The 13,928-nt window shown below is 33.0% G+C and overlaps 1 protein-coding gene across 2 annotated transcripts in view; it reads left to right on the top strand.

The window, feature by feature from the left end:
- The window catches only part of Spock3 (SPARC (osteonectin), cwcv and kazal like domains proteoglycan 3), a 204,411-nt gene that overhangs the window by 99,645 nt on the left and 90,838 nt on the right, over nt 1–13,928 (top strand). For both annotated transcript variants that reach the window (XM_013354008.2, XM_005367743.2), the window contains exon 3: nt 3,690–3,804. In XM_013354008.2, the coding sequence (XP_013209462.1) occupies nt 3,690–3,804 (115 nt within the window). The remainder of the gene's footprint in view (nt 1–3,689; nt 3,805–13,928) is intronic.

Here is a 13,928-nt window from a genome sequence, read left to right on the forward strand (position 1 = left end):
AAGAAGTTCAAATGGCCAAAAGACACTTAAGATCATGCTCAACCTCCTTATCGATCAGGGAAATGCAAATCAAAACAACTTTGAGATATCATCTTATACCTGTCAGAATGGCAAAAATCAAAAACACCAATGATAGCCTTTGTTGGCTATGCTTTTTTTTTTTCAATTTGTCATGCTTAAACATTTCCAGGGTTGTTACTCTAGTTGGTGGTGAAGCTGAGAGAGAGTGGCCTGACAATGAGGTAGGCTAAATTCTCATGCAATACAAAACTTTATTCAGAAGATCAGACATCTTATATTCTGAGGGTTAAGGAGAGTCATTTGAATAAAGTAAACAATAGAGAAGACAAACCTCACATAGAAAAACATGTTTTTCCATAGAGGTATATGAGTAAGAACAGCTGAAGTAAGTGCTGTCCTATCAGCTAGACCTGGGAGGAATACAAGAACAGAAAAACATTCTATGTTTAGAAGAAATTGAGGCCACAAGACTCAAGTCTTGTTTTCTCACAAGCACTCAGAAATTTCTTCACACAGCATGATTCTTGAATCATGTTTAACAACTCACGATGCAGATTTGTAATCAGAAATGCATCAAGCACGTCTTTCTCTACAAGATTTGCATTATGTCTATTTATGGATTAGCAAGAATGTCCTTTCTGTGGTACTTTGGCTCACTTATACCTTGCTCTATATTTCAGCCCCTTGCTAATTAAGAAATTAAGCATCGTTAATGAAAAATACAATCAGTGGATAGAGATATTATTTGAAAGAGAAATTTTCAATATTCTAATGTTCTTTATTTGAACTGTTTCCTAAAAGTTCCTTACTTTTCCCACAAAATTAATCTAATAATATTAACCTTAAGTGCTTTCTTGGTTAAGTGAAGTTATAAGGTCCGTTATCCACAGAGTATATTACATATAGATCTGATTTTGTTGTTCTTTCCAGTAATGTGTAGAGTAAAAGTCATTTCGTTGGATCATTTTAAGGAGAAAATGTTTCATTTATGAGGAAGTATTTTGCAAAGATAATTTCAGCTAATTATATAAAATTTAAAGAGAACTTTTGATTATCACTATGAAACTTTGCTAATAGGTGTTATTTACAATAATATTTATATGAAACTTAATAAATTATTATTATGTATTATATTTATAGTGACTACCAACATAAAAATGGATCAGTATTTTTCTCCAGAAACTATATAATTCACATTCATAATAAACATATTTATGAATTGTATTTATTTTCACAGCCTCATGTATGCTTCCTGATTACTTCTGACCCTACACTCTTTTAACTTTAACTATTTTTAGCACCATCTCCTGTCTATGGGTCATATTGTTGTTTTGTGGCTCACTGAGCTTAAACTTGGGGTCCTAGTTGTGACCATGTTTTTAAATATCTCTGTTAGGGCCTATTCGACTCTCCAGTGGGGCATAACTAAAAATATGACCCTTATCCCCAAAAATTATATTAGTGGCAAATGTATCAACAGGGAAGTGTAAAGTTCAGTGAAGCCCTCTGCCATCTCTTCATGGCTGCTGGCAGACCAACTCCTGCTCAGAAAAGTCATTTACTTTTAAGAACTGTGTCATCCCCAGACGATGGCACTTCACAGTTTCCTTCCTTTTATATGCTTCTTATATTCTACCATCAATATTTCCTAAACCTTAGTTGGAATGAAATAAATAGTATTTTTAAAAAAAACAGTACTTTTATTTTACTGCCCATCCACCACATTACATGAAAACACACAAAATTCACTCTTAAAATTAACCACTTTTAAGCCAGACATGAATGTGAAATAAGACATTTTTGAATAAAGCAACAATAAATCAAAATTCTAAAATTAATTTTAGTACAGACTTACACGTTTGTCAATTAGTCACTCAACATTAATCTTAAACATTTTGTAAACCATGTAATGAATAAAAATTTCATATCAAGTTGAAGGAATATTAAAGTAATAAGTTGACAGAAGTTACAGTAAAATACTAAAATAACTAATTTCACTCTCATTAAAACATTTGTAATTAATTACATATCTCTACTTTAGATATTGAGCATGTTACAGTTTTAAAATTCATTGGGATTTTTCATAAAAAATAATTTTTACAGTTATTAAATCACTGGATCAGTTTTGGAAATTTTGTTCCAGTGAAGGAAATATTTCTGAATTGCAAACTTGTTCAAAAGTGGCCACAGTTTAGTAATTTGTTTCAGAGACAGTTAAGGATTCTGTTGTCTATAAAGATTTTTTTCAACAAGAAAGCATTGAAGTATTGGAGGATGTTAGTGATATGATTAGTCACTGGGTGAGTGTTTTGCTTCCTGATGTAAGCTGAATTAAATTACCATCCTGTGTCTTTCACATTGGAGCCAGAACGTCTACCTCATTTAATTTTAAAATAATTTTCTCTGAGCAAATTATGGAGGTAACTTCTAAAGAATTCATGTTACATCAGAATTATCAGAAACAGTCCTTTTGTGTAGGAAGGTAATCATCACCTCTTACAATATGGATTTAGATTAAAATCTTTTAATCATATCAAATATTCAGTTATAAAATATGATATTAAGGATTTCAAGATAATCGTGTTTAACATTTTATAATGTGTCTCATTTGTAGAAAAATCAATTCAGGCCAAACCAAAACTACACTGAAATATAGAATCCCTTGTTTTGTAATATTTTAGTTGTTCCCTTTAATTCTGGTAGATTCTGTTAACTACTCTGCAGAAACTCTGGCTCATAATATCTCAGGGATTAGGTAAGAGACTCATGCACATTCTTGAACTTCTGGGAAAAATGGTATTATCCTAATTATTTTATAGAAGGGTTTGGAGAAGAAGATTTGAGAAAATAGCCTTATACTGTTTATTAATTTATCTCTGGATTTAATAAAAAGTCTTGTGTTATAAAGTTATAGAAGTACCTCATATTTATTAAAATCTGAGAGTTAGACACACTCCACTTACAAACTTTGCAAATGATGATTTTAAAGGATATATACACATATATGGTTTGTGCATGTATTCACAATATATATATCTACATAAAATGAAGGCAAGTATATCATATTCTAAGAATGAATACAAGATCTATGCTATATTGAACTTTGTATGTACATTTGATTTTTACAAAATTAAAAGTAATGATACAATTATTGCATGTTTGACAACTTATAAATGCAATTTTTTCTATGATTTGTTAATGTGGCACTTGAGCGTGCAAGTTGATGACTTAAGAGACAAGCTTGTATCCCAATAATAGAGTCAAGTAAGAGAGATATGCCATACATACTCAAATGACTGAAACAAAACAGGAACATATCCAAAGGACAGCATAGGCGATGTACTTTCAATTTCTATATTATTCTTCTGTCCATTTGTAATTTAAAGTTCTGTAAAACAGAATATGAATGATCTATGATTTCTGGGCTATTGTATTCTGGGCTGTGACTTCTAACAAAATGACACCCTGAGTAGTTATAGCACTGTCTTGTCCATAGAAAAATTAGTTATAAAGAGTGTGTAGGATGTCTCCTAGCAATATAGATATAAATGAAAACACTTTGAAATTACATATATAAATAATATGCCTAGTTTTCTCTAACTTTCTATTGCCATAATTAAGCCTAAATGTATTTGAGTAATATTTTATTTCCTTTTTTATTTACACAGTGCAAACTAGAATATCAGGCATGTGTCTTAGGAAAGCAGATTTCTACCAGATGTGAGGGGCGTTGCCCATGTCCATCCAATAAATCCACAAACACAGGAAGAAATGTTAAGAGAGGTAAGTGCTACAGATTCATTTACAGCTTTATATACAATCCACTATTCCAGAGTATTTCACAATAAATAGTAATTAATCAACCTGAGAAAAGTTTGCTTTTATAAGTATAACTACCTATAAGGATAGACTCCTTTGTTAGCTTATTATCACTTGAACCTCAGTTATCTAGATCAATCCTCCCCATACCATTCACACTTATTATAAAAAAACAAGGTGAAATTTACAGACGGTATTTTTTTTGTATTTGGTAACCAAATCTGAAATCTCTAAAGTATTTTGTTAATTATTAGATTTAAAATGTATGGATTTAACCTGATAATTTTAGGCTTAGGCATCGAAACTTATTTGAGCACATATAAAATTACTTGAATGTTGATGTTATAAAGGAGATGCCTATCCAGTGTGCAGTGTACTTATGCATCTGAATTTCAATGGAACAGTTTTAGGAATAAAACATTTCAGTAACTTCATAAGTAGTAACTTGTGTTTTCTTAGATTATCTCCTGAAATTTTTAGTGTCTTGTGTGTGTGTGTGCACATGTTCATGTGTGTATGCATTTGCATGTGTGTAAAATTGCCGTTATGCTTTTGGAAAGGTCAACAGAGTTCCAAAATTAACATTTGTATTTATAACTGTTTGACTCTTCTAATTTGAGAATTATCATTTCATGGTAGAGAAGTATTCATTACCAGTCTTTTTTTTTTCCATTACTAGTCTTTTCCTGAAAATTTTTATATAATGTCTACAAGGTTAGGAAAATGTGTTTTCATGTCAAATTTCCTTAAATCAAATTATACTACTTTCAACATGGAATCCTGGATTTATGTATTATAATAAAATGCCAAAACTAACCAGTTTGTAAATAGCATTGGTTAATTTGTGCTCATGGCTCGGTGATTTTAGTACTTGACTTTGATATGGTATCACAGTATAGAACTATGGGAAAGGCAGGAGGAGAGTCCACCTCACAGTAGCCAGGAAACAGGACAGTTTCCAAATCACTGTCAAGGGCTTATGTTCCAAGAACTAACATCCTTCATAAACTTCAAATACCTAGTGTGGATTTTCTCCCACTGTCTAGTAGTGGCACAGACTTGGAAGCTGAAATATTCAGTCCACGAACCTTTAAGGAACATTTAAATATTTAGGCAATAGTATAGCTGTTGACCATTGTTCTGAACCCATGATGAATATGTTATCTTAGACCTATAGTGTGAAACCTAGTAATGCCAATTTTTAACGTATCAGTCAGTAAAATAATTCAGATGAATATTTTAAATAAAATCATATGAAGACACTGGCGATTGTTAAACACCTAATCATTGTTCAAAAGAGAATCAATCAATTTTAAAGTAGTCAGTGAATACCCGGTGTTCTCCAGGTGGCTGAGATGCCTTCTAGTCATAGCCATATGCTTTACACATGGCTTCTTTTGTCTCACAGTAGAAGAGACTAACTTCCAAGCTTTGTCACTCATGTATAATTTTCCTGTCCAGTTTTTTTTAATATGTTCTAAAATTGGCACAATGAATATATCAATTATCTCTACACCATCTTGAGCTTATTATAATTTTCTTTCAACTGAGGTCTTTATATCTGTGCTGTTCTCACTCTTCTCTCCAGTGAATACATTTCCACAGTTGAAGTGAAGACTTCTAACTGTGGTAATCACTTCAGACATGATATAAATCCTGCCATCTTTTATATCATTTATTTTATGTATAGTCCATTAAAAACTTTTGAAATGTTGTCTTTATAAGTATCTTCACCTAAATTACCATGGTCCTACAATAAGCTTTTTGTTTAATAATATTTCACAATTTCAAACTTGCTTTTGAATGAGGAAATGTGTTTTATATGGTATCACATTATCATGTTATTTCATAAACTGTGATAGAATGCCAATTTGGGTTAAATTAGGAAAGTAACACATCTATAAAGTAGAACCCCACAGGGAATAAACAATAATCGTTTTGTATCATTTAAATTTTAATTACAGTATTTTTATTAATGTGTCATGAAGCAAACTTTTCTTAACGTCATACTATCAATTGTGCATCCTAAGAGAGGTAAGAGGATTGTGAACTAATTCTGCTCTGACAGATTGTCAGGGCAAAGTTAGAACAGGATTTTGCCAGCTAATGTGGAAAAGTAGTACAGAAAATTTTGAATGTCATTTCTCTACGGTGCCAAAGGCCAAGAGACATGGGAAATGTAAAACTCAGTTCAGCATCATTTCTAATCTTCCACCTGTCATTTACAGTAGAAGCGTGTCTTAGGGCGTCTGTGCAGTGCAGGAAATTCTTTTTAATGTCATATTTGTTAGAGAAGCAGTGAAAAGGAAACTCCACTCTGAAATAGTTCTTCAATCTTTCTGATCCTCCCTCTGAGGTCAAATAGATATAACACCAAGTTTTCAGTTTATGAATTTCAGAGTGAACCTTTTAAATTTGCTTGAACTTTATCAGTAATAATAAAATAGGTTTTACTTACAAAGTAGAAGGAAGCATATTTTATCATTATTCTCTAAATATAGTTAGTCCTTAAGGGATGTACATAAATTGGTCGAACAATTACATGTTAACATCATAAATGAATCATAAATAATTTACAGTTTTAGAATTCTGAATTTTGACTATAGACAAAGGTATAAACTAATAGCAATAAACCACTTGAATCAAATTTTCACATATTTCACACTTACAGCTTTCCCTCTTTTAAAAACATCCAGAGCAGGGCGGTGGTGGCGCACGCCTTTAATCCCAGCACTTGGGAGGCAGAGGCAGGCGGATCCCTGTGAGTTCGAGACCAGCCTGGTCTACAAGAGCTAGTTCCAGGACAGGCTCCAAAACCATGGAGAAACCCTGTCTTAAAAAAAAAATCCAGAGCATCACCTAAAGGAAATAATGTTCAGTCATAATATATATTTTTCGAAAGTCGTATCCATATAATTATAAGAATGAGGCCATTTCAGCTGATCATAAAGACCATGGCATGTTTGTATAGCCAGGAAAATATAAAACTTATTGTAAACATAAAGTCAAAATAGATCATTTTCTTAATTTTAGTATATTCATGTAAATGCAATTATATATGCTAAAGGAGACTTAGATCATCAAAGACCAAGAACTTCAAGAAAGAGCTTAGAAAAAGATCATATTTCCTTGTAACTTGAAAATGTTACCCTAGACATATAGTTCATTTCAATAGTTCATAAGCAGAGCAAACCACACATCTATAAAATCGAAAGTTCTGTTTGTTATTCCTTTGATTCTTTAGGGTCAGTACATTATTTATTTTGCCTTTTCTGTTCTAACTGGAGCATGAATTATGTCTTATGCTTACTGTATTTATGGGTCTTGGAAACTTCAGTTTCCTTTTGTGTCTTTGCTTGACCCCTGCCCCCAGGCTTTATGGCATCAGGGTGCGTGCATCCGGAGCTGCTTCAGCTACCATTGTCTATCATCATTGCGGCAACTATATCAAGGTGCCAGCTGAAAACATGATTTTAAAACAATGTCTTATTTGGTCATGACATCTTAGCCAGCTAATGGGCCTATAGCTTCACGTTGGTATCTTCCCTCCTGAAGATGCAGAGACATTTGGGTGGTTTCTTTGTTTTTGTTTTCTTACTTTCTGTTTATTTATTGAAGCTCTGTCCTGTATCCATGGCAGCTTTCACTTATTTGTTAGTTGGCTAAGTACTAAAAAAAAGCATTAGCAGTGAATTTCATGTTTCTCAGGAAACACGTACAAACATACAAAAAGAATGACTGTATTCCTTCTAGCTAAAACAGAAGTTATTCAAAATATATTTATGATGTATATTAGTCATTACCCCCAATTTCTTTGAAAGAAAGATGAATCAGCCTTACAACATAAAATGTAAGAATGGAAGCAAAGGGAGATGATGGCTCGATAGGTGAAAAGCATGTACTTCTCGTTCAGAGAACCAGACCTCAGCACCCAGAACCCATGCTTTATAGTTCACAACAACGTGTAGATCCAGATTCCTCTGCTCATCTCTATGGAGACACATAGACATAGAGTACACAGTTACAGTGATTCCCACACTCATAAAGATAAATAAAATTAAAAACACATGTTTTGTAGAAGGAATTAAAAGGGAAAACATGTTGATCTTTCTTCTTTAGAAATATTACAATTATTTTAAACATTTAATGTTCTCATTCTTTTTACTTAGGTTGTACGACAGAACAAATGTGTAAACAAGTTATACTCAGGGTTTATTTGATGACTCTAAAATAGAAAAGGAAAAGTCAAGGATTTTAACATTATGGTTTGCTCTAATGCTTGCATAGTTAACACTGGCAGACTTGAGTATCTAATTTGGGATATGTTTAACATTGATTACTTTAACTTCACATCAGCATTTTGCATTTTGTAAAATGAACAACACTGTCCCATCATAATTCTTGCTGATTTGGCAAGAAACCCCACCGCAACACTCGACTAATCATTCGTCAGTTGAGATCAACAGAGCTGTGTCCATTAGCAGAGTGGCAAAGTTATAACTTTCTGAATGATTAATGAGACACCGACTCAGCTTCTCCACAAACTAAATTTTCATTTTAATTGAGTTTTCATAGAACACAGTTCTCAAAAACATTGTTTAAGAATATTAGTCTACTTATTCAAAGGATAAAGTTTAGTGAAAGTGTACATGAGTAGAATTAAAATAATATCAGGGCATCATAGCATATAAAGTGAGATAATAGTGATATTGTACACGATTTGGGTCAGAGACAATATCATCTATATTTAGTAAGTACTCATTTAGAATTTGTAGAGAGATAATAAAATATACCTTTTTTATATTTGTCCTGTATGATTGAAGAAATGGAACTGTAGTGGTAAAGCTTGGCAGTTTCAGCAACTTTGTCTTATTTCGGACGTATGAGTAGATAAAAAGATGAATAGCCTTATAAGTAGATTACTGTTTCCCAGAGGAAGCTGGGTTTTCTGAGATTCATTTTCTGAAATAAACTTGAATATTGTGGAGCATTCCCCTGAGAACATCTAAATGTCAACTTTGAGAAATGTTAACTTATAACCATAGGTTGCTGTAGATGATATTTGATATAGGATTCAGTTCATATTTTGTATTTCTATAATGTGTAGCTTTAGCAGCAAAAACGAGCCCTGAAAGCATAGCAGCAAAATCACAAAAGTATCACAATGGCATAATAATTTGAGGTCAGCACATTCATCCTCTTAAGCATACAATTGAAATTAAAGGAAGCCATTTAATGGCACAAACTATTTTTAATAATGTTATTTATTCATTCATTCCACAAGTAATTTATACAAAAAACATATAGCATATATAACATGTAAAAATATGTATGCATGAGTGTGAATCATCATTTTCAAGTGAACAAAGACTTTATGTTAAGTGATAAGATTTTTTTGCTTCTCTGTTTATATATGTACATATGTATCTAAAATTGCTAATATCACGGTTAAAGATACTACAAAACATTTTCTCAATTTACATGTCCAATATTAAATTTTTTATCATACCTAAAATTTAAGCATTTTGCTTTTGTTTACTTTTAGGTTAACCTATAGAATTCACCTTTTTAAATACTTGAAACTATTAAGCAATTACTTTTAATTAATATTTAGCCTTATTCGGTGCACTTCATTATATTTTTCATGCAGTATTCTTATGAGAGGTGCATGTCAAATGTATCTTTTAAAAATAAATAATGGTAACTCTTCTGTAATAACAAGGAGTTTCAGCTTAGCCATTTGGAAGCCCTTCATACTCTAGTGGATAAAAGAGTTGTGTCATATTTATAGATTAAAAGAACAATTACATTTTTAACTCTCTCCTCTTATATTCCCATTTGGGATACTTAAGAAGTAAGGATTATGTACTCCTTTATATCTATACACAAGACATTACTGCGATAATCATCATTTCATGATAACCATATTGTTCTTCATCTAGAAGAAGGCAAAGAATTTGAAAAGAGTGTAGGTGCTATTTCTTTATAGAACATCGCTTAGTTTGCTAACACACTTTCTACAAATTCCATTAAAATTTTACTAACTTCACCAAGGTTCTCCTTGACATTTCCTGGGATATTTGAAAATGTTTGCTCACCCAATATGGCACACTGACCACAGACCAATGAAATAGTTTCACACAAGTCTGTTTTGATGAACTGCAGGAAGAGTTTTTCTCCTACCTGCCAGTTCACAAATACCCAGCAGCCACTTCCCAAATTACAACACTAAGGCTTATGTGAAATATGAATGATTGGACAATAGCTCAAGCTCATTACTAACTCTTACATTTTAAATCAACCCATATTCCTTATTTACTCTCTGCCACATGGCAGTACCTTTATTAAAAAGGCACGTCCCTCTGTTGCTCCCTCTGTATCTGTTGGCATCTTTTTTGACTCCACCCTTCTTCTTCCCAGCATTCTGAGTTTGGCTTTCTCTGCCTAACCTCCTTCTGTCCAGCAATAGGCCAGTGAGCTTGTTTATTAAACCAATTATAGTGACATATACTCGCATAGTGTACAGAAGGATTATTCCACAGCATTGAACCAGTGAGTTTAATTAGATTACTTACAGGAGTTTGGATGAATACAACTATATCACTGAAAAGTCTACCCCACCATCAGTGGTGACTCAAGAAAAAGAATGAAAAATAAAAAATCAGTTGTATCCCAATAATCCCTGCACATTAGGAAGCATTGTTTCATTATGGATAAGGATGTTGCATTGAATGGGCTTCCAATACATGTTAAGATCATAGAAAGTGGCTTAACCTTTTGAAAATGGCACCTTGACCTCTTGCTGGTTCTGATTTCCATGGCTTATGCAATCAATATTCCTGCTAATCCCTAGTGATTTGGATCTACGCATCATCGGTCCCATACCCCATCAATCTATCTTAACAGTTCAATAGGCCCAATCAAGCTGAGAACTGCATTGTTGCTTGGTATACTAAATGCAATGCTTAAGATTGTGTGTAACAAACATATTGTAAAAGAGAACTAAGTTTTAAATATTAAGACTTCAGATGAGAATAAGTATGAGATCATAATACCCAGGTTTGGCATGAAGTAAACTACAATTGACAGATTATAGTGTCAATTAATTAAAATTCTAAGACCAACTTGCCTCAAAACCCTGTAAAATTTTAGGATTCTTGACACAGTATTATTATGTAAAATCATATATTTAGAATGGTCATAATATGAGCAAGAAAAGCCCTCATTTGAACTGGAAATACTATGTTGTAGAATCTAGAGGAAAACTGATACCCTATAACTTGGAAGTGGTTAAAGGTACATAAGCTTTATATCAGTTCAACAAAATGCCAGAAAAAAAGTCAACTAAGAGAGAAAGGGCCTAAAATTTTCAAAGTTTCAGTCTGTGGTTACTCACCTCCATTGTTTCTGGACCCACAGTTACAAGCAAAATTTGACTACACTGTACAACTTTGTACATGAGAAATCTAATTAGATAACCTAAAATAAATTTCCACAATGAAGCTTTGTATACCAAAAGAAAAAAATCCAAGCATTTCTTATAAATTGAATAATGCTCGCTACTAGAATAAAATAAATCAAATTTGTGCTCCTAACATCTAACTACAAAAATATGCATAGCATAGTTCTAATTGTAAAAAATTATGCAATTCAGGAGGACTAGTTGTATTTAGTACTAGTCAAGCTTTGGGGTAAACATAAAAAGCCATATGACAGGATCACCATGGAGATTGCTTTTAAAAGAAATATTCTCAGGGCAGGAGAAATGCTCAGTTATTAAGAGACTAGATTTGCCTTCAGATGGTGAGCAAGGCTCCAAGCTCCCATCATGAATGTCTCGCAACCACTGGAGATTCTGCCTGCAGGGCATCTGTATACTATTCTGCCATCCACAGCAACCGCGTCACATAATAAATGTCAGTAGATTTTTTAAAAAGAAGCATTCTAGTTCACGTACATGTTAACCTGCTTTATGTGTTGGAACAGATTTTTAACAAAGGTATTATCAAATCCTCAAGATGAATTGTACAATAGTAACATTAGCAGCACTTTACATAATCTGTAAATAAACACTCAAGAAGGTAAAGATTGAATGAGTACTGCTATTAGTATGATTTAACTATACCTAATAATTATATGAAAGGGATTTCAGATGTACAAAATTTGAGGTTCTTGTACCTAAAAATGATAAACCTAATATATGCCCCATTTACTTACAATTATTCTGATTATTTATTTTGAGGTTATGTCGTTTAATGCCTTAATCTCTGACCTTGAAATTTTAAACTTTTCCTTTTTTTGTCAAAAAAAAATTTTTTTGTGAATATGATTTTTGACATCATATTTTGTAATAGCTGTATCCTCTCCCTTTCTAAGACTCATAATTTGGTTATTTTCAAATATGCCAAGACATTAAGATGTATCAAATGCATGAAGTAGGAAGTGCCTCCCTCCTGCTCTCTTCTAAATTTAATCACTGTGCTCATTTCTTGGCTACTATTTCTGACCGTGAGGGAACCTTATCCAATTCTAACCTACTTGCTATATGAACTTCTGAATTCATACACAGTATTGGGGATGAATTTGTTGCAGATGAACAGAACCAAGGTGAAGACATAATCTGATTAAGCTCAATATCTATTGGGAAAAAATTTATTGTCATCCAACTGAGCTAAGAAACACAATATCAATATCTACAGAAATAAATGAGTCAAAATACTATTTGGGAATTACTAAAGTGGAACCAGAATACTCACATGTGTGAAAACAAGCTATTATTATTTGGGAACTGATGGGAAGAGAGCCATGAGAATCCCAGGATAAGTATAGTTGTTAGCAAAGGCATTCTTTGAAAACATCCCTACAGTTTCTATTGCAGTAAGAATTTTCATTGCCATGTGAAATTCCATCAACAGAAGAAGCATTCAGTGAGGATCATGAGTTCAGAAGCCAGTTGTGCTGGCAAGGGTTTACACCATCCTCTGGGAAGTATGTCTCCATTGCATTCCCACACACACTAAAAAAAAAATGTTTTTAGTTTTATTTAATTAAGAAAAACTTACTGTGGATGGCAATCTTAACATATTGCACGAACATGTATTGCAATGTATTCTTTTTGTGAACTGAGGAAGTATTGACCTAAAATTTTAAAGAAAAGTTTAATAAAACAGAATTTGTTTTAACTGAAGTCTATCTCATTGAAAATGGCCTTAGTACTTCCAGAAGAGGGATATAAGAAAAAAATGAACACAAATAAACATGCAAACTACAACAACATCAGAAAGAAATGGATTGATTGCCTGGGTACTTTCTCTTAAACTACCTGATGGAATGTCTTTCTTTATGGTGTGACGGTTACCTTCAAAAACATCATTGTGTCCTTCCTCTCCCCATTCCAAACGTTCTTATATTCCTCTTCTTGCTCTTTTTTCCCCCGATTTAGGCCTCTTTTTTCCATTCATCGTTGTTATCTACCTATACATTTATGGATATATTTTCATATAAAACTGGAGTTTTAAAACATCAGAATTGAAGACATAACTATGTGGTTGGTTTACTGTTCATTTATTAGCTTAACTCAGCTCTGACTTAGGTAGAAGAGAGGAGTCCATTCCTTCTCCAGCTTCTTTGTAGCCTTAGGAGTCTGAAAACCTCAGCACTATTTTAAATTCTTTACTAGTAGCTTGCTTCACTTTTTCAATAAGTTTTTATGTTAGTTACTTGTTTAATTGCTGCAACAAAATACTCAATAGTAGCAATGTAATCAAAGAAAGTTTGTTTTCTTTTATACTTTTTTAATTAATTAATTTATTTATTTATTAAAGATTTCTGCCTCCTCCCCGCCACCGCCTCCCATTTTCCTCCTTCTCCCCCAATGAACTCCCCCTCCTTCATCAGCCCAAAGAGCAGTCAGGGTTCCCTGCCCTGTGGGAAGTCCAAGGACCTCCCACCTCCTTCCAGGTCTAGTAAGGTAAGCATCCAAACAGCCTAGGCTCCCACAAAGCCAGTATATGCAGTAGGATCAAAACCCAGTGCCATTGTTCTTGACTTCTCAGTAGTCCACATTGTCCTCTATGTTCAGCAAAGGA

Source organism: Microtus ochrogaster, unplaced genomic scaffold, assembly GCF_000317375.1.
Source record: "Microtus ochrogaster isolate Prairie Vole_2 unplaced genomic scaffold, MicOch1.0 UNK23, whole genome shotgun sequence".
Taxonomy (NCBI): Eukaryota; Metazoa; Chordata; class Mammalia; order Rodentia; family Cricetidae; genus Microtus; species Microtus ochrogaster.